Source organism: Amblyomma mixtum, chromosome 7, assembly GCF_055824585.1.
Source record: "Amblyomma mixtum isolate Tamu chromosome 7, ASM5582458v1, whole genome shotgun sequence".
Classification (NCBI taxonomy): Eukaryota; Metazoa; Arthropoda; class Arachnida; order Ixodida; family Ixodidae; genus Amblyomma; species Amblyomma mixtum.
This window is the reverse complement of record NC_143018.1, coordinates 71830558-71853180: the sequence shown is the minus strand read 5'-3', so window position 1 is coordinate 71853180 and position 22623 is coordinate 71830558. Positions and strand designations below refer to the sequence as shown.

At 45.0% G+C, this 22623-nt stretch overlaps 1 protein-coding gene across 1 annotated transcript in view; it reads right to left on the bottom strand.

Moving 5' to 3' along the window:
- Positions 1-1992: 1992 nt before the first annotated feature.
- The window catches only part of LOC149336440 (CDK5 and ABL1 enzyme substrate 2), a 133587-nt gene continuing 112956 nt past the window's right edge, over positions 1993-22623 (bottom strand). The window contains exons 5-13 of the mRNA XM_089552898.1: positions 20074-20206; positions 18794-18904; positions 17915-17990; positions 14276-14415; positions 12375-12481; positions 10342-10378; positions 8668-8730; positions 7367-7471; positions 1993-5099 (exon numbers count right to left, since the gene is read on the bottom strand). Of these exons, the coding sequence (XP_089409024.1) occupies positions 4959-5099; positions 7367-7471; positions 8668-8730; positions 10342-10378; positions 12375-12481; positions 14276-14415; positions 17915-17990; positions 18794-18904; positions 20074-20206 (913 nt within the window). The 3' untranslated portion in view covers positions 1993-4958. The remainder of the gene's footprint in view (positions 5100-7366; positions 7472-8667; positions 8731-10341; positions 10379-12374; positions 12482-14275; positions 14416-17914; positions 17991-18793; positions 18905-20073; positions 20207-22623) is intronic.

Here is a 22623-nt window from a genome sequence, read left to right as displayed (position 1 = left end):
GTGTCACTCAGACCTTGAAGAAACAGGAAAGTCTAGTTTAGGATAAACTAGTAGAAAGGCAATTATGTACAGGACAAATAAATAGGCAACTTGCCTCTAAGCTAGATTCGAGATGTGACGAGTACATCGGATGAAACACCTCTTGATGTTTTAGCCACGTAACCATGATACTCGCATATGATGCAGCGTTGCATAACCTGCAGTATGGTGCAACGAAACCAAGCACAGTACTGCCACTGTGTTTCAGAGCTGCTCACTAAACAGTTGCACCATACTGGCTTGCATGATGTACAGCTAACTTTGTAATACCTCCTGCATGGAAAGAATGCTTTAACAAGACAGTTTGATGAGTAAGGAAATTCTGTCATTGCAGTAAATGACTGAAACATTATCATATATGCTGCTAGTGGCATGCACTCCCACCAGTAAGGCATTCAGGACGAAGCCTTGCCTCTGCCAGAAGCAAGGCTTCATTATGTACAGTCTTTGTCAAAAGTAACCAGGCTGCATGGTTTGCTGCTAGCTCGTACAGTGGAGCCCTTACAGCTTCCCTGAAGCTGAAATGGTCGTTAAAGGTAAGGACTGGGGGTCTTCTTACCTGCCAACACCTTTCGATCTTTAGGAAAGCCACAGGGGCTCCACTATACAAGCTAGAAGCAAACCATGCAGCCTGGTTACTTTTGACAAAGACTGTACGTAGTGACAAGGTTTAGTTTACTGAATTGTTTGTCTGCAGTTAACGAAAGTTGCTGAACAACAAGTTTTCTTTTTTTTTTCTGCACACTCAACTAAAAGGTCAGATTTTAGCTCTTTTTGATGAGGATGATAACCATTTTAAACATGACAAACAAAGAAGAGGTGGCAGATTGAAACGCATTTGTGAGGCTCACAAAACGGAAAAGTTGACAAAAGAAAAAAAACACTCGACAAAACAATCTTAAGTCAACACACCATATGTCTGAACATGAAAACAATGGCATGAACACAATGCAATTTTGGGCAATTGTGAATGGTGACAAAAAAGAAAAAAAAACGTGCACTTCTCTAACAAAAAACACATACTGCACAAAAAAACAAACTAGTGAAAGAAAGGAAAATTAAAATCACAGCTACCAGCTTCATGTCCCGCAACAAATGCTACATTATTTCGTATAAGACACCAGCCCTCTTATGTACACCTATGCCGCTCATCGCATGGGTAACCTGTTCTATACTTCTTGCCAAAATCCAAGCAACGCCGCTTGAGGGTGTTTTGTATGCAGCTATATATGAATGCAAAAATATGAATGGGGAACGCAGTTGGAGCATTCATTTATTGATTACTCCGTTATTATTCGTGACTAGCGCATTTTTTTTCTCTCTTTAACTAGTTTTCCTCTGCGCCTACAATTTCCCAATGTCGTTGTGCAATTTAGTAGAGAAATAACCAAGAAATCTGCAATTTTCTGCGTGAAGTTTGTTCCCTCTCATATTTTTCACGACTGTACACATATGCCGCTCATCGCATGGGTAACCTGTTCTATACTTGCCAAAATCCAAGCAACGCCGCTTGAGGGTGTTTTGTATGCAACTGTGACAGGGTTTTTCATTAATGATGGACAGGGATAAAGAGCAGTGTTGCATTCTAATGGTTGACGAGAAAGCGATGATCCATGCATTTCCCACAGCTGGGAGCTAAACTAGGTAGAAAATGAACAAAAAAAAAGTGGCTAGCAAAGGGCAAAATCTCCTGAAAACCTGAGAAAGTGAGATATCAGTGCGGCGGTTTACTACTCAATTTTGATAAACAGCCTGTCAGGTCATGCAGGGCTGAAAAGGCTACTACACGTAGAGCACATTAGGGGGAAAAAAATTTTTTGTAACAGAAAACATGATGTTTGTAGCACTTCTTCGGAGCTGTTTAGCCTACACTTCAGCACTAAACTTCCTACTGTCTGTGCTCTATCACTGCATTCCATTTACATGCAGTACAATATGCACATGTAAAATCAGTTTGTTTTTTTTATGAAAGGAAACGCTATAACTGGCTCTTCGTCTAAAAACCTAAGCAAGGTTTGTCAGAAAGCATGGTTTTCTTTGCTTCACAGCAACTGCACCATGGCAAACAGTTATTTCGCTCACGACAAACAGTTGTCACAAGTATAGACAAATGTTCTCTAAGGAGCCTCAGGAAGAGTCACATTCACAAAATAAGATTTTCTTTTTCCTTACATGTGTACTTAGTAAGCTCAAGTGTATGTGTTTTAATTACTTTTGCTTATAGTATGGTCAAACAAACCTACAGCACATAAAACCAGGTTAGAGATACGGACTATCAAAGACCAAAACAGTAAAATAAGCACCATTGCTTCTAAAATAAATAAAACACTGCAGTAACAAAGTAACAAAGGTAAAGATGTCTAAAAAAGAAGGTACTGCTGTATTCGCTTCCGGCAGATCTCTTTGAAAACATCAAAGAAGCATGACTAAGACACCATCACAACCTTTCACCTCTTAAATAGGATGTCAGGCAGGAAACCACAACCATACCTGAAATTTCGTTTGATTTCATTTTTTTTTCTTTTTTTTCCCTCCTCTATCACGCAAAGCCTTGCCAGGTTATGAAAGTGTAGCCAGGACGTGTTTGCAAGCCATAGCCAGGGATTTGAGACATCGCTGCGAGCAAGGCATTTGCTGTAAAGCTAAGCATTCATTCAGATCCATCAAATCCACAGTCACTCGTAGCTAACTGACAATGACATACTTAAGTATTTGCGATTAACTTACCTGCCTTGATTAACAAACAGCCGTGGCGAGACATACCTTGCTGCTTACATCATCTATACTCGGTCGCATAGCACCTCTTCACTTTCAACTATCAGTTCTTGTTGATGAGACGTTTTACAGTTCGATGCGATCGGCTTTACTAAAAACATCTTCTCGGAGATCGACTAGCAGTAGAATGCACCCAGGTCACAGCACGAGAACCGTCGCAAATGTATTCAGGCAAACAAATTGCATGAAATGAATTGAGATTAGGCTTGGTCGTTGAAGAAAACATTACAATCCCTTGTATTTCAACTAATAAGTACTCACTCTCCTGAAAAAAAACAACAAAAAATCAAGAAATCAGAAGAGGAAGGGCTCCTTCGCACCTGCCGTGTTAATAATAAAAACAATCCACAACACATGGTCTACCACATGAATGGCATGTTTAAGAAACAAAATGGAGAATCGTTTTTCTCACACAACCAGGAACAATCCTAGATTGCAAGAGGTCGGCTTGGAAGAAGAGAGGCCAGCCGGTGATACATCAGCTGGCTTGGTATGTGGCTACGTGTGGCTTCTACGTAGGCAACTTGGCAGACAACTTCACAGCCAAGTACAAACTGTAACAATACGCCAGGCACAAGTCTGCGAATGCAAGCCACAGCACTCCTCTAGGCGGGTGTGTCCTTGTGGTTGCAGTACACAGCCCGGCAACGCACACGCAGAAAGATCCACTCACTGCAGAGGGCCTCGGGGACAACGTAGCGGGCGTTGCCACGGGTGACAATGCAGGAAACACTGAAGGCAGTGTTAACAATAACTCCGCAAGCACAGCAACGGTGTCACCGACATCAGACAGTCGCACATGCATCAGAGTTCGAGGTTTGAATGCAGCGATGCCACGCCTTATGCAGTCTTAATGCACAGTTTGCAACAACAGCCAATACAGCAGAGGCAACCATGACGTCAACAGTTTGCAACAAAAGAGGCAGCGTGCTCAGAGGGGTAGAAGGCGCTCCTATTGCTGCATTGCCATTGTGCAGAAGCATAGCTGAGAGCCCTGGTGCCAGTAGCAACACCTTGTGGTATTTAACGCAAACAAATTTCAGTTATTACCTCTCGCTTATTCATCGTGACGTGCATCTAAAGGACTCGGCCATGCAGAATTTCAACAATACTAGTGAAACTAGACTTTCGGAGCACCCTAATCTTCTTTTCCCTAAACCGGGAGCTGATTAGGGAAAATTGTCTGCAATATTCGTGGGTATTTCACTAAGCAATTTCACACGCATGAAATCAAATCGTGTTAAAGATGTTCAAAGTTTTTTCTCCTCAGAATTGAAACCAATCATGTTTATGCACATCGTAATCCCTCGTTAATTTTTCCATGTAATTGTCTTTGTTACACTGCCTTTATCACTCCTTACTATGCTTAGCACATATGTGATCTAGTGCTTATTTCCTAGCTTGTGCTTTTGTTATAGTTGGGACATGTTTTTTCGTTAACGTAACAGCAACTAGTAATCACTGCTTCAAAACGGTGCTGACTCTATCTCACTTTGTAGTAGGCGGTCCTCCAGACTGTTTTCAACCATGGGAATTCCTTGAACACTAGCAGACTACACAGCTGTACGCCCAACGGCAAAAGTACAAGTCTTCTCCCGAGGTCTTGAACAGGACTTCCTCCTAAGCTGACAGTGGTCTTAATTTGTTGTTTACAGTGTAAATTACTCTCAAGTAACACCTTGAACAACAACCAACAATAATATCGCTGTCAGTTGATAAACACTGATCGAAATAAGAGACTGGCCTCTTTAAGTCTGCTGCTTTCTCTACATGACAATAACAAATCTAATGCATCCCGTGGCACACAACCCCACCAGATGTCGCCACTGGCACGGCACAATTCCCAGCTAAGCCTAAACACTGCAGTAACACGCCCGGAGTAACGTGCACACATACGTGCACATCAAGCGACACCTTTCCAGCACAAAGAGAAGGGAACACGGCTTGTCTTTCTCTCGTACTTTCCACGGGATGTTCGTGCCGCAGTCGGGCACAGCACACACAATACACACAGTAGTTGCAGCTGGAAGCGAGCTTGGAACAACGTGGACAAGTCAACCACTTTGGGCAAAGTTGGCAGAGAAGGCTCCCCGCTGCCATGACGAATGAGGGGGCACCTCACTGTCCCCAGCCGTGAGTTGGTCTCAAGACTCGTACAGCAGGCGCTGGTAGTGCGGGTAGATCTGCCACGTGGGCAGGTGCAGCGAAAACTCCAGGGCCACCAGAACGCCAAACTCAAAGTCGAGCAGGTCCTTTCGGTTCAGCCGGAAACCGCACTCGAGTTTCTGCACAAAAATCGCAAACGCGGTGTATCGCGCTGCCAAATTCAACAGGAACGGTACGGTTGACTGCCGCGGTGGCTCAGTGGTTATGGTGCTCGGCTGCTGACCCGAAAGACGCGGGTTTGATCCCGGCCGCAACGGTTGAATTTCTTTGGGGGAGAAATTCTAGAGGCCCGTGTGCTGTGCGATGTCAGTGCACGTTAAAGAACCCCAGGTGGTCAAAATTTCCGGAGCCCTCCACTACGGTGTCTCTCATAGCCTTGGTCGCTTTGGGACGTTAAACCCCATAAACCTAAACCTTTTGATGATTCGAACTCGAAGGGGACCAAAGGGTTGTTAAAATTGTGAGATTCTCATTTAACGGGAGCACTTTTAATACACTTCATGTTAACAGGTGGGCGGAGGAGATTAAGAAATTTGCGGGAATATAGTGGCCACGGCTGGCGAAGGACAGGGTTAATTGGAGAGACATGGGAGAGGCCTTTGCCCTGCAGTGGGCGTAGTCAGGCTGATGATGATGATGATGTTGACAGGGCGAAAGCACCAGTTCGAACAAACTGGTTGCTTGAATTAGAAAGTTTGAGTTCACAAGAGTCCACTATATTAATAGTTAAATCAGCCCCTCTCAGCGACTGCAGCATACCATAATTAAATGAGTAAATCCTAAGAGGTATTTACAATGCTTCATTCATGACAACTATCAACTATCAAACCTGTGGTGTCTTGCTCATGGTTGTGAATTGTGGACTTTGTAACACATGGGCTCCAAGAAATAATCCAGTGGAGGGCTCCAGACTAATTTTGACCACCCCGGCTTCTTTAACATGCGCTGACATAGTATAGCACAGAGGCACCTCTTTGCGTTTCGCCCACACTGAAACGCGGGAGCGGTGGACGGGATTGAACCTGGGCCCTCCAACTCAGTAGCTGAGTGCCCTAACCACTGAGCCACTGCAGCATATGGTCCTATCCATGAAGCCAACTGCTTTCAGGCATTGCCCTAGTAATGCTTTGTCTCAGCTGACTCCCCAAACATTTGTTGATGCACTGACATTATGTGAAATAAATGAAAAAGTCTTCAATTTCTACAACACCGTAGCAAGTCATGCTCCAATTTGTAATACACGATGCTTTTCAGTTTTAACGTGGTTGCTATTTTTCTTCAGGTCCTCTGATAGTGGTTGCGGTACCACACTAGATCGACTTATCAAGCCGTGCTGATGCTAAGAATTATCAACATAAAAGCCAGGAGGTTTTCACACAGGTGAAGTCTTTTCTAGTGTTTTAGTAATAGCAGGACACGAAAATAAGCAAAAAGATACTGCCTTCAATGCAACAAGAGCTCTGTCCCATGCAAGCAACAAGTCCATTGCAACATGGCTCATCCCGTAGGTTTGTTGACGCTGTTCTATTTTTTTTTTTTTTTCACATCACAACATGTTCAGGGTCTGGCATCTAAATTGCATGTTGTATGCAGAGTGGAAAACTGTGAAAAGCACGTGTAAGCACATGTTGATTACCGATTTTCATTTCCTTCAGAGCTGTTCACTAGTTTTATCAGTAGTAGCTGTTATACCGTGCATGTGCGTTCCCCAGGTTACATGCCAATGAGACGAAAAGACCACGAGGAAAACAAAAGGCAGACTCTAGAAGCCAAGGCCTACCAATGACGGATCCATTAACGCAGACCAAATGATGAAAACTTCCTGCCACATTCTGCAATAAATAAATGCAGTAAGTCCACTCCCTGGTTCCGTTAGTCACGGTAGATAACGGGGTGTTGCACAATGTTGCACACTGCCTGCAGTTGCCAACGCTTACTGCAATGCTGACCTCAGCTGAGTCAGATGTGGACCTGAGATACAGTGGCCAACACAGGATGAAGAACATCTTTATGAGGGAGGGGAGCTCCATTTATACCATGACATCACGCGGCATGAATACCGTGGGACACCACACATGGCTAATCAGTGCAAACTGTGAGCTATACAAGACCTGGCAATGATGTATCAACACGATGGAGACACGCCAAGTCTTCACAACATAATGACACTGAAATCGGGCACACTATCTATTCAACACACTACAGTACAGCAAGCTATTTTTTTTCACCTATCTCTCTCTACCGTAACGCTTTTTCTGGTGGTTGCAGATCAGGCGTTTGAGGAATACGCGGCCATTTCCCCAGCCCGCAACTCTCTTTTGGCTACCTTTTTTATTGTTCGTATTGTTTTGAATAAAACTGCCACTGCTACTGCTACGACACTTACCTCAATGAGGGTTCGCATTTCGTTGCCCTTGACATCGTTCAGCTTGGCTGAAAGCAACAGGCACGCCCCGGCGCACAACTTGCGGTTTTGCTTGTGAATCAGCAGCTGCAGTAGAAAAAAAAAGAAAAAAAGAAAAATGAAGAAATTCCCGGAGTCACCTGGACCAGTGTCCAGAGATAAGGCAACCTTGAGAATGTGCCCCAACTTTGGCCCACACCGCCCTTATGGCTTAGGACCACATGGGCAACATTGTCTTCGGGAAGCAGGGAAATGCGACATACTGCAACACCTTAGTGCACTGTGCTGTACAGAGAGGGCGCCACAAACCAGTGGACATCGACCCCCCTCCCTCCACTCCATGAAATGCGAAACCAGGAAACCAGAGACAGCTCTGTGCTCAGAATGCAGTCTCTACTGATGCACGTGTGCTAAATAAGAGAGTTCAATTTAATAATATAGTCCTGTTGAGGTTGCCCACAATGGATGGATGGATGGATGGATGATAATGGCTTTACCCTTTGTACCGGGCGGTAGCTTCGCCACCTAGCCTACACTTCCCCCATTGTTAATTTATTTTTATTTTTCCTTTCTTTCCTCTTCGCTCTTACAATGTCTAGTCTGTCTATCCCTTTCCCCTCAAAATTCACCCCTCCCTTGATTTCCACCACCAATCCTCCAACCTCCCCTTCGTCAATGTCACGCTTTTCCCATCCACTCGCCCGTCCTCCCCAGTAAATCCCAGCGCTATCTCTATGGCTGTTGCTGCCCCCTCTGGGAGTGCTGCTGGGCGGAGTTCTGCGCACCTTAGAACCAAGTGCTCTATGGTCTCCGTTTCCGTTTTACAAGCAGAGCACAAAATATCCACTTCTTCAAATTTAGACCTGTACGTTTTTGTTCTCAGAGTCTCTGTCCTAGCCTCAAAAAGCAATGAACTGCCCCGCGAATTATCGAATAATCGCTCTTTTTTGATGTCCTGTTTTCGTGTCCTATATATGCCTAACGCCGATTACAAACACCAGTGTTGTTTACCACAGGGAAGGTTCTTCATGCAGCTAGCAATGTAGAAAACTCCCAGAGGGGGAAAAGGAACTGAGCACAGCTTTGCTTTGGTATCGTTCGATCCAGCCAGACTATGGCAAAAGCACAGGCTGGGGACAGTTTAGGTGGGCTTTCATAGAACAGCCAAGTTTTTAATTCAACCAAACCCAGTGCTCCTCATTCTACTCAGCCTTATTGAGTTTCTCGAGAGCTGCCTTCTCTTTTGGCGAGAACAGTGGATGGGCTGCTTTAACTTTACTTACCTTCAGGATCAGCTTCTCAAAGAACACATAAGCTTGGGCCACTGTTAATAGGTCGATTCCGCACTAGAGGAGACAGAAAAAAAAACGAAGACAAATTAAAAACATACAGACACACATGGTGCAAATTATAAAAACTAACTTCAAATTATTTTAGTTTACATCACTTGATGCATACCTGCATGTTGAGGAGTGAGCAAAAAAAAAAAAAATAACGAGGACACAGAACTACACATCTTGAGAGCCACAGCAGTCGCAAATAGAATACAAAACACTAGCTAACTTGAGTTCGAGTTTTAAAGAATAGCTTAGCACCCTTTCAGACATATATGGTCACAACACGCAAAAAAAATTGTGTGGTGCGCTCATTTGCATTATAGGAGGGGAAATCTGAAGGAACGTAGTACAGTACAGAATGTTATTAAAAAAGAAAATGATGAAAACTTCTTTTCAGTACTAGATGCAATTCTCATGCACTAAAATGTATATCAATGAGTGAAAAGCTTGCTGTTTCCTGCAGAAAACTAGATTTCAGAAGGAAAAAAATAAACTCCTTCCTTGGTTCCCGAACCATTTGTGCCCAATACCTCAGATCTCATATTAGCTGGAGCTTTTACCATGCAAGGACATCTTTATTGGCCAGGAAACTAAGATCATGCGGTATAGGTTCCTGGCAATAAGGAGTCATATAGAAGATTCATAGAATGCCTGGCAGGATCAAAATGGAGCCATTTGCATTGGCTCCATTTAGTAATAGTCTCATCCTAACGGACATAGACGCCTTACGACAGGAGATCAGGACATTGGATGTGATGGCACTTTCAAAACTTTAAACTAGCTCGCTCACATGAGATTGTGGTACAAAGTTCATGCCATAGACTGCAGCCATGTTTTGAAGGATCTCAATGAGTTTTCGGCTTCCATGCAGCTCGACCTCAGTGAAGCACTGAATTCAACCCTCGATGACTGCTTCTTTGCAAGAGATGCCCTTCTTGGCTGCAACTGACCGACTAAACAATACTCTTGTAACTGAGTAGCACATTCTTGGTTACTTGTTAACTGTCCTTCATACTTGACGGTCTGATGCAAGTCAGCACGTGCCATGCTCAAATGTATAGCTTAGGAAATACCTAGAGCTGCTTGCTCATATGACAGGTCAAGCTAGACATGCACTTGGGCTTATGTTATGCTCAAAACAAAGGCTGGCTGTAATGAAGCTGTAATGGTGTAATGAAGCCAAACTGAAGGATCTGTAGGCACATCTGAGCCATCACAACAGACTGGCAGTGGTAGTTTTGGCTCGCCTGTTTTTGTTATGGCTTTCTAGACAATAAATTATAGCGCTGGAAATGCATAAACCAAATTTGTGACCGCATTTGTAGGCTTGGCTATGGGTGAATGGCTTTAGAAAAATATACATGTGCATGCATGCATCCACATGTATATCGTTTGTGCATTCAGTGATCACAATATCGTATTTGCTAGCGTAACGGACGCATCTTTTTCATCATTAGTATTGCCACTTATTTCTGAGGTGCATTTATAATACAGGGCGAAATTTTTCAACTTTCACCAAATATTAAAAATGCAGGCATTTCGATAATGTATGCAAAGTGTTTATTATGCAAGTAAGTAAAATGCACAATGAAATATGGTAAACAACAGCGACTGACTCACCTCTCCACAGGCAATCTTGCACATCTCTCGTTTCAAACTGCAGAAACACAGGGAGGAGCAGAAAAAGAAAAGAAAAGGAATTGTTGTTTAACAGCATCAACTGCCATGCTGGAAAACGCCTGTCAACACGCAACGAAGGTCACACTTACCATCAGGGACAAGAAGCCGCTACCCTCACTGATGTCACACTTCAAAACCACAATTTTTTTTTTCTCTCTTTATCGTTTCCATTTCCACAGGCTCACAGCACCATCCTCAATATATCCCTGGCAAAAATCTTTTCCAGCCCAACTGGTTTATGGAACAATTTCCAGTAGGTTCCAGTTGGAACCAAGTGGAACCAGCTGGAAATTGTTCCATAAACCAGTTAGGCTGGGAAAGATTTATATCAAGCTTTTCCACTAGCTTCCAAGCTTTCGTTCACCCAGGTGAGCACTGGCAAGGCACAACTGTTATACACTTTTCGTTTGGAGGATGTCAATAGAGCGGTGCGATTAACTTACAGCGTTCTCTCTACAAATGTCTCATACACGGTTGGCAGGCCATGAATAACTCTACTGGCTTACAAGACTGAGCCATCTTTGCATCCTTGAGAGCTCTATTCCTTATGCATATCTTTTAATGATGATAGTGAATTTTTATTGTGCAAGGTCATCTGCGACCAAGAGTGCCATGTCACAAGGTATTTTTTGTTTGCTCAAGTTGGGATCAAAGGCCCGTTTGCGAAGTGCTTCACCCTGAATAAGTCAAGCATTAAGTCAGGGGAAAACTTGTGCCCATTTTATCACCGGTGGGTACTCGGCGGCACTGGGGATCGAACCCCGCACCTCCTGAATGCAGGGCGGATGCTCAACGACTAGGCCACCGCTGCGGTTTATGCTTATCTTTTCAGAGCTTGTGCAATAAGTGTCGGTAATTGCTATGGCTAAACTTTGTCACTGCCTTTGTCATTACTTTGTCATTTGTACTAGTATTTAGTACTGCATGTGTATTTACGCTATTCCCTGTAATTTACCGTATTTACTCGCATAATAGGCGCACTTTTTTTCCAGAAAATCCGGCTCAAAGTTCGGGGTGCGCCTATTACGCGGGGTAAAATTTCCGGAAATTTTTCGACTCGCAAAATTGAACACACCGCGTAAACGCACTCGTGTACGGGCCGCACCCCGTTTTCGCGAAGAAAATGTTAAAAAAAAAGATCCGTGTAAGGGTTGCACCGAAACTTTCCATGACACACGCGGGAATAGCCTTAGGAATGCACGCGCCGAGGCCTCCGCGATCGGCTCCGGCTGCGCGCAACGGGTGCTTGATCGCGGAGGCCACACACGCCCGCAGGAGCTTCCAGACGCCGCCCAGGAGGGCGCCCAAGGCCAAGCTTATCATCATCATCATCGCGTTCCTCCGCCGCGAGCTTTCGCTATCTATATCGCCATCAGCATCTCCAGCTCGTTTTTTTTTTTTTTTGTTGTTGCTTTCAAGTGCCGGGATTTGCGGTAGCGCGATAGTTATCGTGGTTTATGGCTTTGCCGCGGAGAGCGTTGATGTTTTAGCTCGACGGGCAAGCACCTTAACAGCTACATGGCTGGGAGTTTGCTCTCGAACGCGGCAAGCGTGCGGCAGGTCGGAAAATACGACGTGGCCGAGAAGTGCGGCAGTTCAGCAAAAACTTTGTTAAAATAAAGATTGGGGAGCGGGGGGTGGCGAGGCGTCGGCTTGCAATCGTGTAAATACAGTATTGATCACAGTGCCAAGTTCGGGGTGCGCCTATTATGCGCGGAAATAAAAAAATCTGATTTTTCGCGCCCTAACTAGGGGTGCGCCTATTATGCGAGTGCGCCTATTACGCGAGTAAATACGGTATTCATCAATTGTGCCCCATTGAGTTGAGTGCTGTTCAACATCAAGCTGTTAATAGGCAGTGATACCAGGAAATATGCTGACACAAAATGAAATACCTCTTCCACCTCTCTATAATTACCTCGCAGCCCTTCTGGGAACATGGTCTAGCCACGACAAAGCTGTGGAATGCTCACCTTCTCAGCTTGCTCAGGGTGAGCTGTATGTGCGGAAACTTGCTGCGAAACTTGTCGTTCAGCTCTTTCTTTAGGTCCGACGGCTTCACATAGTCGATTATGGAAGTCTGGAGAAAACAGGGGCGTACTCTTGCATCATCAACCATCAACACATCCCTTGCACTTTCTGTGGCAAGGAAATATGAAGCCTCGTCCTGTCATTGTGAATGACACAACACACCAGATGACGGGAAATGAAAATTTTCTTTCCAGCAAGTTCGTAAGACAATGAGTACAGTGGGCTTCCTTTAAAATGAACACAATGGGACTTCGTAAATACATTTATTGTATGAGGCTATTGTATGAGAAGAAGATAAACCAGCAATAAGACAACAATACAAGAGTGAAAGTTGGCAAGGAAATGTGAGCACTCCAAAAATTATTTTCAGAACTGATGCACATCACCTGCATTCAATCATTCAGTCATGGGTTTTATTTAGCCTTTCCTATGACAACTGTCCCTTGCTGACACAGGAAGACAACTGACTAATGTTAGGTAAAGATGTTTACTACGTTGACGTTACTGAAAAAAATACTATTGTGTTAAAAGAACAGAATTTGCCAAGTTTAGCCTGCACGTACAGTCAGGGACAAAAGTCTCCGGACCACGTGTTCGTCAAACGAAGCTTATAGCTTTACTATTAGACAGCGGCTGGAGACAGCACTTATGGTGATGAAAGAACAAAAATTTAACTTTTGCCTCCACAAGTGTGGTCTCCAGCCGCCGAATAATAACAGAGCAATCGGCTTCGTTAGAGGGACACGTGGTCCGGATACTTTTGTCCCCGACTGTACAGCTCTTTACTGCATGCTTTCAGAGTTTTTTGTTGTAATCTCAATTCCTAAACCACATACAGTGCAGTGAAAGGAGGCTATTGGCCACTTTTCACTGCGGGATGCTAGTCGATGCGACACCCTAGAGCTTGTGTTAACCACTGCATACAAGTCGACTGTCTTGCATTAATGTTTTTTTTTTTATATATTGCATCTATGGGAAAGAGGCCTGTGAACTGTTCAGCTCATCACAGAATCTGGCTTAACACAGTTCATCTAAAAGGGAGTCCCACTGTTCTTCAGTACACTAGACAGAACAAATAAAGGACAGACAATGACATTTCTTGAGTCGCTCATTTTTGCAAGAGTCAGAAATACTGTCTGTTACACTGTTTTCGAAGTACAGCCACCTCACAAGGCAAGACTGAAATATGGCAGCTAACAAATTTGGCGCTCGCTATGCTCAACACAGCAACAATAATTATCAGAACCATCTTTTGCATATACACACCACACTTAAGTGCCGAATATGTTGTGCATTCAAATTCCAGTAACTGTCACTAACGTTACAACAATAGTACTTGAAGACACCCACAAAGGCCAATATTTTCCTAAAGTACCATTTGAATATGAACACTACTTGTTTCACAGATTAAAAAATATATTTTTGATGAAAATTTAAAACATATTAAAGCTAATTATAACATGACCACAGCAGCCACTGTCATCAATCAAGAATTTTGTAAAGCATTAGCTGTTGTTCTGTTTTGAGAAAGTGAACATGTCCGTGAACTCGTCAGCAATCGTATTAAAGGATGTTATTTCACAGCTGCAAGAGCCTTGGCGCATGATAGCCTTAGATGCTTATGCGCCACTAAACCCAACATCCACACCCAACACCTATTTTAGAGTAACGTCTAACTACATCTCCCTACACCTCTGGCCTGGGTGTTATCACAAATAAATATCTAATAAAGCCACTGCAGCTTAACAAGATGGCACTTGATACTGTTTCATCCGTAAGCTTGACCGACCTTACGACAAGTGCAAGCAGTCAGAGGATCAGAAAAAGACATAATTTGACTCACAATGTAAGAAGGGAAGCTGAGCATGGTGCTGTGTTTCCCAGCAATCAGCTCTGGGTTGTCCAGCAGGTCCGGACTGTACGGAGCAGATGCGCTACAGCACGGAGGGAGTCCAGCATCGTCCTTGCTGGTCCACTCAAAGCCTGCGTGCCACCAAAAAGAGAGGCAGGCAATGACCGTTACAGAGCAATTTCACGACATAACACACTGACACTTCAAACTGCAGGGACCACTCAAAATTCTTAAATGATCCCAACTAATGTCAACTAAAAATTTGAATAACGACTACAACGACCATGAAATAATGCTATCATTTAAACCCTAAACATTTTACAACTGTTGAAAACTGGTTATAGATGGTTTATTGGGGTTTAACGTCCCAAAGCGACTCAGGCTATGAGGGACGCCGTAGTGGAGGGCTCCGGAGATTTCGACCACCTGGGGTTCTTTAACGTGCACTGACATCGCACAGCACACGGGCCTCTAGAATTTCTCCTCCATCGAAATTCGGCCGCCGTGACCGGGATCGAACGCACGTCTTTCAGGTCAGCAGCTGAGCACCGTAACCACAGAGTCACAGCGGCGGGTTCATTGGTTATAAATGCAAAGTGCACAAACAAACATACAAATGAGATTAATTACTGCACACTAGAAATTTCTGACATTACAGAAAACAATAACTACACTGAGTTAAAGAATCCTAAAGTAAGGAAGTTGAAACTCATGACAATTCAATTTCATGAGAAGAGGGAACTATTCCAAATGTCATTGTTTTTTAGCTCAGCTGTAGCAATCGGCAGAATGTTGCATTATCGCCTCGCCGACGAGGCACACCGTAGAGACGGAAGCAGCAGATGTTTTTGTCCCTCTCTAAGGGCAAGTAACCAAGCGGTCTGGCCGAGAGCACTGTGCTCCCCTCTTCCCCAAACCAGTTGCAAGTGTGCACCACAGAAGCAGCTGCTGACTGTCTGAAAGACGACGGGCAAGAGCGCCTGGCCGTGGCTGGGAGAGATGACAGCGGTCAGAACCCCTACATAGTATAAGACTATAGCCTAGCCTCGAGCCTCGAGCCTCTAGCCTCGAGTAGAGTCTTAGTCTTAGTCTAGTCTAGTGTAGTATAGTATGGTGCCACCATACGTGTAACTTGGTTTGCGTCAGCTTCGGTTACTATACTGAGATTCAATTATGGTCCTTCGTTTTCGGGTTTCATTTTTTTTCCAAGAATCGAGGGCGAAATTCAGGTTTTTATTTTTCTAACTCAAATCCAGGTAGACATTGGGTCACAGAAAGAAATATTCCACAGCTCTGAATTTCGGTGTTTTTGTTTTTCCAGAAAAAGCAATGCACCATTAGCACTCGATCTTTAGTGGAATATCACATGCCCTATTTTACTCATTTACCCCCCCCCCCCCCCCCCCCCCCCCCCCCCCCCCCGACGCATTTCTTGGCGGCGCGCCAAGATGCTGCGCAGCGATAACATCACTTTTGACGTTAGCTCCAGCAAGGGGGAAGCGAACTTTGGCAGAGTGCCAGCGCTTGTGCCGGCGTCTTGTTCGTGGCTGAGCGCGTGCTTCCGTTGGCGACCGACCGATGGGTGCAAGCGTGGACGACACTCGCAAAGAAAAAAAAAGTTTTTCGCACGTAATTTGTAGCGCCGGTCCGAAGTCATAGCCTTCATGGGCGTTGGCTGGGACCGCGCTGACAGTGCTTATCCGTATTTTCGAATTAACAGGGCTCGAATTAACGAGCATTTAGTTGCCAGTTGCGGAGGTTGCGCGGAAAAGAGAGTAGGCAGCCGCCAGCGCGGTCGCCAACCCCTTCCCTCCGGTGCCGCCGGCCACCGCGCCAGTGATGGCGCCATTTAAGCTTTACCCACTCTTCCAAGGTTTTATCTAGTTCCATCTTCTGTCCCCGTTTAGGACGTACGCAGCCTCTAACTATGCGGAGGAGGTGCTTTTTTTTTTTTTTGGCCACATGCTGTGTGCCAAGCCGCCCAGACGCGGTGGCGCGTAGTTCGAATTATCCGTAACGGAACCGACTCGCTTTCGAATTAACGGACTTTTTTATACACAGATCTCTATGGAGCTTGGCCGGACCAAGTAGTGTAGTTCGAATTATCCGAAAATTCGAATTATCGAGTTTTGAATTAACGAGCTTTCACTGTACTACATGCAAACAGTTCCAGCTGCTTTTAGCGACGCCACTTTCTTGCTTGACAAAAAAAGAACCCTTGGAAAAGCCTGTCACAGCCATATCTGCACAGCCCTCTCCGTACGACAGCTCTCTCCTGTGGTAGATAAGCTGTGGCCAATAACTGAGCCCATTGTTCTGCAATGACCAAATGATCATTCTCCAGTGCACATGCTAAATGGCTTCAGCCAAGATGCAGGTGCTGCCAGGTGCCGACAAAAGCTATCACACAGCAAATGACAAGGTGGGATCGACAGCCTCTGCACTCTAACACAATTTGTTCACATCACTGGAATGTCCGACTGTCACAAATAATGCGTGACACCACCGGTGGGAATGAATGTCGAACCGCATTACAACGAAACTGTTTATAACAAAAAAAAAATTGCGGGGGCACTTTGGCTTTCTAAAGTTCGGCAAGGCGTAAGCCTTTCCTGGCACACTGTTTGGCATTGACTGTGAGACTGTTTGTGCTGTACTAGTGCTCTATTTGACTACCCATTACAACTGCACACTGCTTTGATGAGTTCGGTTGTATCCATGGCTCTGTTCACAGTAATGAGGTATGTAATGTGGTCACCACGGACGTCTTACGCCCCCTGTCGGAGCGGACGCCAACTATTTTGTATTAGTTGTCGTCTGCTCCCAAAGGGGGCGTCAGGCATCCGTGGGTGACCTCATTACTGCGAATCCGTGCACTCTGACGTCATAACCATTTCGACCAACTGAAAAGCGTGACACTTCTGCTGACAATTTCCTGTTTACAACGATGAGGCATTAAAGGCTTTCGCCTTAATAATGACGGTTCCCCTTAGAAGCTCTGTAAACACCAGCTATAATGAAGCTACAGCTAGAGCGAAATATAATCATCAGGCCACTTGAACTTCGTTATAATGAGATCCACTCTACTTGCCTCCCAGCTGGTGTCCAGCCTTCTTTGCCTTGATTTCTCCGCTGTTGACACTAAGTGATGTATGTCATTGCAGTGTTAACTTTCTCAACTGAAAATGCACTTCTACCACTGATCCTATTTTTCTTTTGTGCACATATATGCGACACAAGTACAAGGCAAACTCAAAGCTTGACACCTTGCTATTGCCACTATAGTGTCCACGATGGCTATCTTTCGAAACTAACTTGAGGTGTGCTCAAAAGCGAGTAAACGGTGCTTGAATAGTGGTATGCACTGGTATCATCCCAGGTGAAAATCGTAACTGATCAAACTGGTTTAAGGAACAATTTCCCGGTTGATTCCAGCTGGATTCCAGTTGGCTCCCGGTTCACTACAGCTGGAACCCAGCTGGGAGCCAACTGGAAACCGACTGGAATCAACTGGGAAATTGTTCCTTAAACCAGTTTGATCAGTTACGATTTTCACCTGGGATGGTGATGATCATGGAGCTAGAGCTGACGCAAATGCAACAGGCTGAACGAAAAGCAACGGCTGCTCACTTTTATCCAAGCTGCTTGCACTGGGAGGTGTTGTGGCCAGGGCACCCACGTCGTGAGAGATGCAGCGAGTGACATGCTGCATCGAAAAGAAACGGCGGCACGACAGTTAACGGGCAACAACTGACTGCGTTCTGGACGCTGGCCTCGTGAAAAACAACGCATGTGAGACGCCGTTATGCATTCCATTCTGGACAAATTACCACGCTTTGAAACGGATTAACATGGAACTGGCAAACTTCCTGCGAAAATGATGCGCCGAATGCCAACTTCTCTGTAAAAAAATGAAAAAAAAAAAAGTTGCGGGAAAAAAAATGTAAGAATGTCACCACATGCAGCATGTGTTCAGAAATGCAATGAATGTTAAACCAGTCTTCTACCACATTTTGTCCAGTCTGCAGGCATTTCACGAGGTTTCACAAGGTGCAGGAGTAGAGGAGAAAAAAAAAAAGTTTTTATGAGAAAAAGTTCTCCAGATATAAAATGCTGGAATTTTGTGCACCTAGGTTTGTAAGCATTTCTATCGCGGAGAAAAATCTTCACCAAAATCCATCAAAAAAATATAAGAAAGATGGAGTTGAAAGCCATGCACCCCCTTAAGTGCACATTTTGTCATTTCAATCCACCTCAAAATTGTTTTGATAGCTGAAAAATTATGCAACATGTACAATCCACCAAAAGACGGAGTTTTTGGCTGCTATTTTAAAGTAAACTTACTTTTTGTCAGAGGCCACTGATAATTTAAAGACAAAGTCCTAAGGGCATTGTCTCCAGCTGAGGACCTCTCATCAGCATTTACACAAGGTACACTGTGTGCAAGTCTCTGGTAGCAGTAGGGGTAGCAGCTAGGCATCACATCGCTTACACCAAAGAAATGCTCACCTGACAATGGCCATGAGTGGCAAGGTCCGGGTCGTGCGATTTCGACCAACGGAGCTGAACTGCTGACATGTTGTGACGAGAGGACACCAGGTATGGGCCAAAGGAGAGGTACTGAAAATGCGCAAAACACAAAAAAATGCAAAATAAATACAAAATGCAACATGAAAGTTTGAATGCTCAGCATCTCTGAGTTATTAAAGGCTCTGAAAGATTCTATGGCTGTAAACACTGAACACTGTAATGTTCCCAACCTTATCGATAAATCAGAAAGATTCTATTCTATGTGATGACCTTCTAATCGGCTTTCAAGTCCCTGAGTGGTACAAAGGGTCTGTGATACCCCTATCAATTGTGCAAAACAAAGTACACTTACGGGGCGTGCGTTTCTACCTCTTGAGTGCACTTTACACTACCCTGTGCTAAAAAGGCAAAGTGCGCTTGCAGATATGAAAATGGCGGCTGGCTAAAAAAAAAAATTTTTTGAAATGGCGATTTGTAAGCATAACCTTAAGAATTACGCTTGTTTAGAGCAGCAGAGCAAATAAAAATTATCACAACTTAATTTTTGGCCATAACCGCATTAAATTTGCTTTACGGAATAGTGCAGCAAGTCTAGACAAGTTCCTAGCACATCCAGAATCCGGACAACAAACAACATGGTGGACTACAGAGCGTTTTAGTGATAAATTTGTTTTGCTGGTCGCGATCATAAAACCATTGCACAAATTAAAAAAATATATGGAACAGGTAAAATCAACTTGTATGCGCATTTTGTTACATATTACATCTTATGCCCAAAAAAAGGTACACCTTTCGTCAAAAGTTTAGAGCCCGGGGGAGGGGGTTGCTTCCGAGCCATGCTGTGTAACTTGTCATGCATCACCAGCATTCCAGATCTACTGAAGGTGACAGGGACACTCATACCAAGGCCCCTCTGAAAGTCGGGACTTCCACGGATGCTACAGAAGCCCCACTGCACGGTTTAGAAGCTAATTCTGTTCATTACCTTTGACAGAGGCCGCACATAAAGTGGCTGCGTTCGCTTTCTTTTCAATACGCAACTCTAAACAAGAGGTTCAGGCAGCTTTGGGTCATGCTCCTTTCATGCAGACAAGTACCCCATATACAAACATGTAGGCTTGTGTGTGCACACAAGGTATACACGCACAAGCACAATGGGCCAGAGCATTCAGAGGCTGGCGCCAGCACACGTGCCCACACGGTTCCTTCATAGACTGTTTGCAAGCACCGCGCCTGTCAGCACGTGTCTGCGACATTACCTGTCCTTCTTCGGGCCGATGAATGCCGAGCAGAGACAGCATGTCCATGGTGTCACTGCCGTCATTGAGAGGCAGCAGCTGGCGGTTTCCGGACGTGTGACGGCGCCGCGACGAGTCTGCTTTTGTCTCCGGCCTGCAGGCGGTGAAGGCAAAAACACAAAACGCTCAGGCCACCTCCACGTCTTCTCACATGCGGCGCGACACACACTGTTTCAAACTCGTGACCATCACGCCACACAGTCCAGTGATACATAGAGACGTGAAGACGTCACTCACCACCCTATAGAGAGACAACGTCAGGTCACCTAGCCTGCCGTCTTACGAAGAGGGAAGGAAAAGGGTCGTACGCAGCAGAAGTGCGCGTCTACGAGCCAGACAGGAGTGGCACGTGTGCCTCTGACAAGGCGTTGTTTTGAAGTTCCCGACCCAGAAAAAGAAAGGTCGTGAACCTCGCTGCTACTCGCTCGACGATACGCACAGCGGTCCTGTTTCGCGAGCCGAAGGCGGTAGCGGCAAGGAAGGAAGTGAAAACATATATATCGATGACAAGTTGTCAGTCTTCAGCCTTCCTTTGTTTGGAGCTCTCTGGGGACGAGTAGAAGAATGGTCGCTGCCCCCGCGAGCACTCTCGACAGGCCATCAACCGCGTTCCGCGCCTTCGACGCAGGCAGCGCGCGCTATTGCGACGACACCCGCAATGGGGGCGCGCAATGGGGGCGACGCGGTGTGTGCGTCGTGTTTTAAGCGCGCATTAAATGCCGTCTAGTCACGCATCGCGAAGCCCTGTATATATGCGCGAGTTAGCGAAGCTGCCGGCGCTCGCTCACGTAGCAGCAAACGGAGCGAAGGGAAAGGTAAATAATTCGAGTACGCGAAACAGAAAGCGAGCGCGTGCCTTCGTTTTTCTTACGATTTACGTTTTCTAAAGCTAGCATTCCCGCAATGCTCCGGTGAGCAAGGTGAAGCTCGCCGCTCAGCGACCCACATAGGCGAAAAGAAACGCTGCTCGAAAATGCGGAGAATCAACGAAAAAAAAAATTGAGAAAAAAAAAACATTGAGCACATATTTCGCTACGCGGTAGATAAACCCAGAATATGTATGGTCACATGGTTGCCGTCTCTGCCAGCGACCAACTGACAGCTAACGGTATAGAATAAAGTGTATACCGTCGCTGGATTCCTACGTGGAGTCATTTATCGCGACATAGAAAAGAAATGGCGTCCGTGATGCATCAGTTTGAGGGGCCTTAATCAGTCCTAGACGGCAATGCACCGCAAATTTAGCAGCTACTAACTCTACACAGGAGGCCTGGATCTGGAACCGTTTCCAGACCTCAGACACGTATCTCGTTTCCGTTCCCACATTTTCCATCGCCTTTCACATTCAAAATACGCTAAAAGTAGATCTCGTAAATTTCCGAGCGGTCATTTGCGCCGAAAAGAAAAGAAGGTGCTCTTTGAATCTGCCTTTAATGCAAATAGCATTAGGAGGGCCGTGACCAAAAAGACTTCGCGCGATCCACCCAGAAGGCTATGAATCCCAATGCGTACAGTGAGGAATGGGGGCGCACCTGTACCACATATGGTACGGGCCTGCCAGGACAACAACAACACAGAATTAGAAAGGATGAAAGACCCGACTACCGAGCGGTTGTCCAACTAAGATCCAGAATTTCAGCAGAGCTAACAAAGAAAGGGCTGGATGCAAGATCTAATGAACTCCAGGAATAGGGGGGCCGACCTCAAATTTTAGTTCCAATTAAAATGTTTTCATAATCATCACAGGAGGCCCATGAAGACGAAAACTGCCGGCGGCGTCAGCGTCTCTGTGGAACACCTGCCAACCATATGACAGGTTTAGGAGATTTCCCTCTCCCCACCTGCCAACGGCTCCCCACTCTCTCCCCTCTCCACACTTGCAAACCGCCCCTCTCCACTTCGAGCAGCAGAAAATAGCATGCTTCGGTGACACATGTGTGAACCATTCTTCTACCAATATTATAGGGGAAAAAAAAAAAGATTTTGGCTTGTTAGGCTGCCTGCATTTATTTCTGGACCTCCTGTTTGAATTCGCTCGTTTACTTTAACCCGCGCATACACGTTACTTTCTGCACCTTTTGTTACGAGTTTGATAAGAACGAAATATATGGAGGTGCGCTTGATCAAAAGTAAATGCAGTCAGATGAAGTGCCCTGCGTGTACTGTTCACATTGTCGGCCAGTTAATTCTGTCCCTCAGTTTTTGCGTTTCTGTCCAGAATGAAATGCTTGCCAGCGAATTCGAATGTTACCCACTCGGGTGAGTGAGAAATATCGAAAGTGTGCCCTGTGCTGAAATAATAATAACAACAATAATAATAATAACAATATATCTTTATTGGCTTTTGTTATTTATTACTTTTTACTCCAACTAAGCATGCAAGTGCTTGGAGGTGCACATTGTCAGGCGAATAAGGTCAATAAATTGATGTGATACGATCCCCTTCAGCCTTTATACGGGTAGGAAAAAAACAAGGGTGGTATAACTATCACTATCGCCTCATCGTCCTGA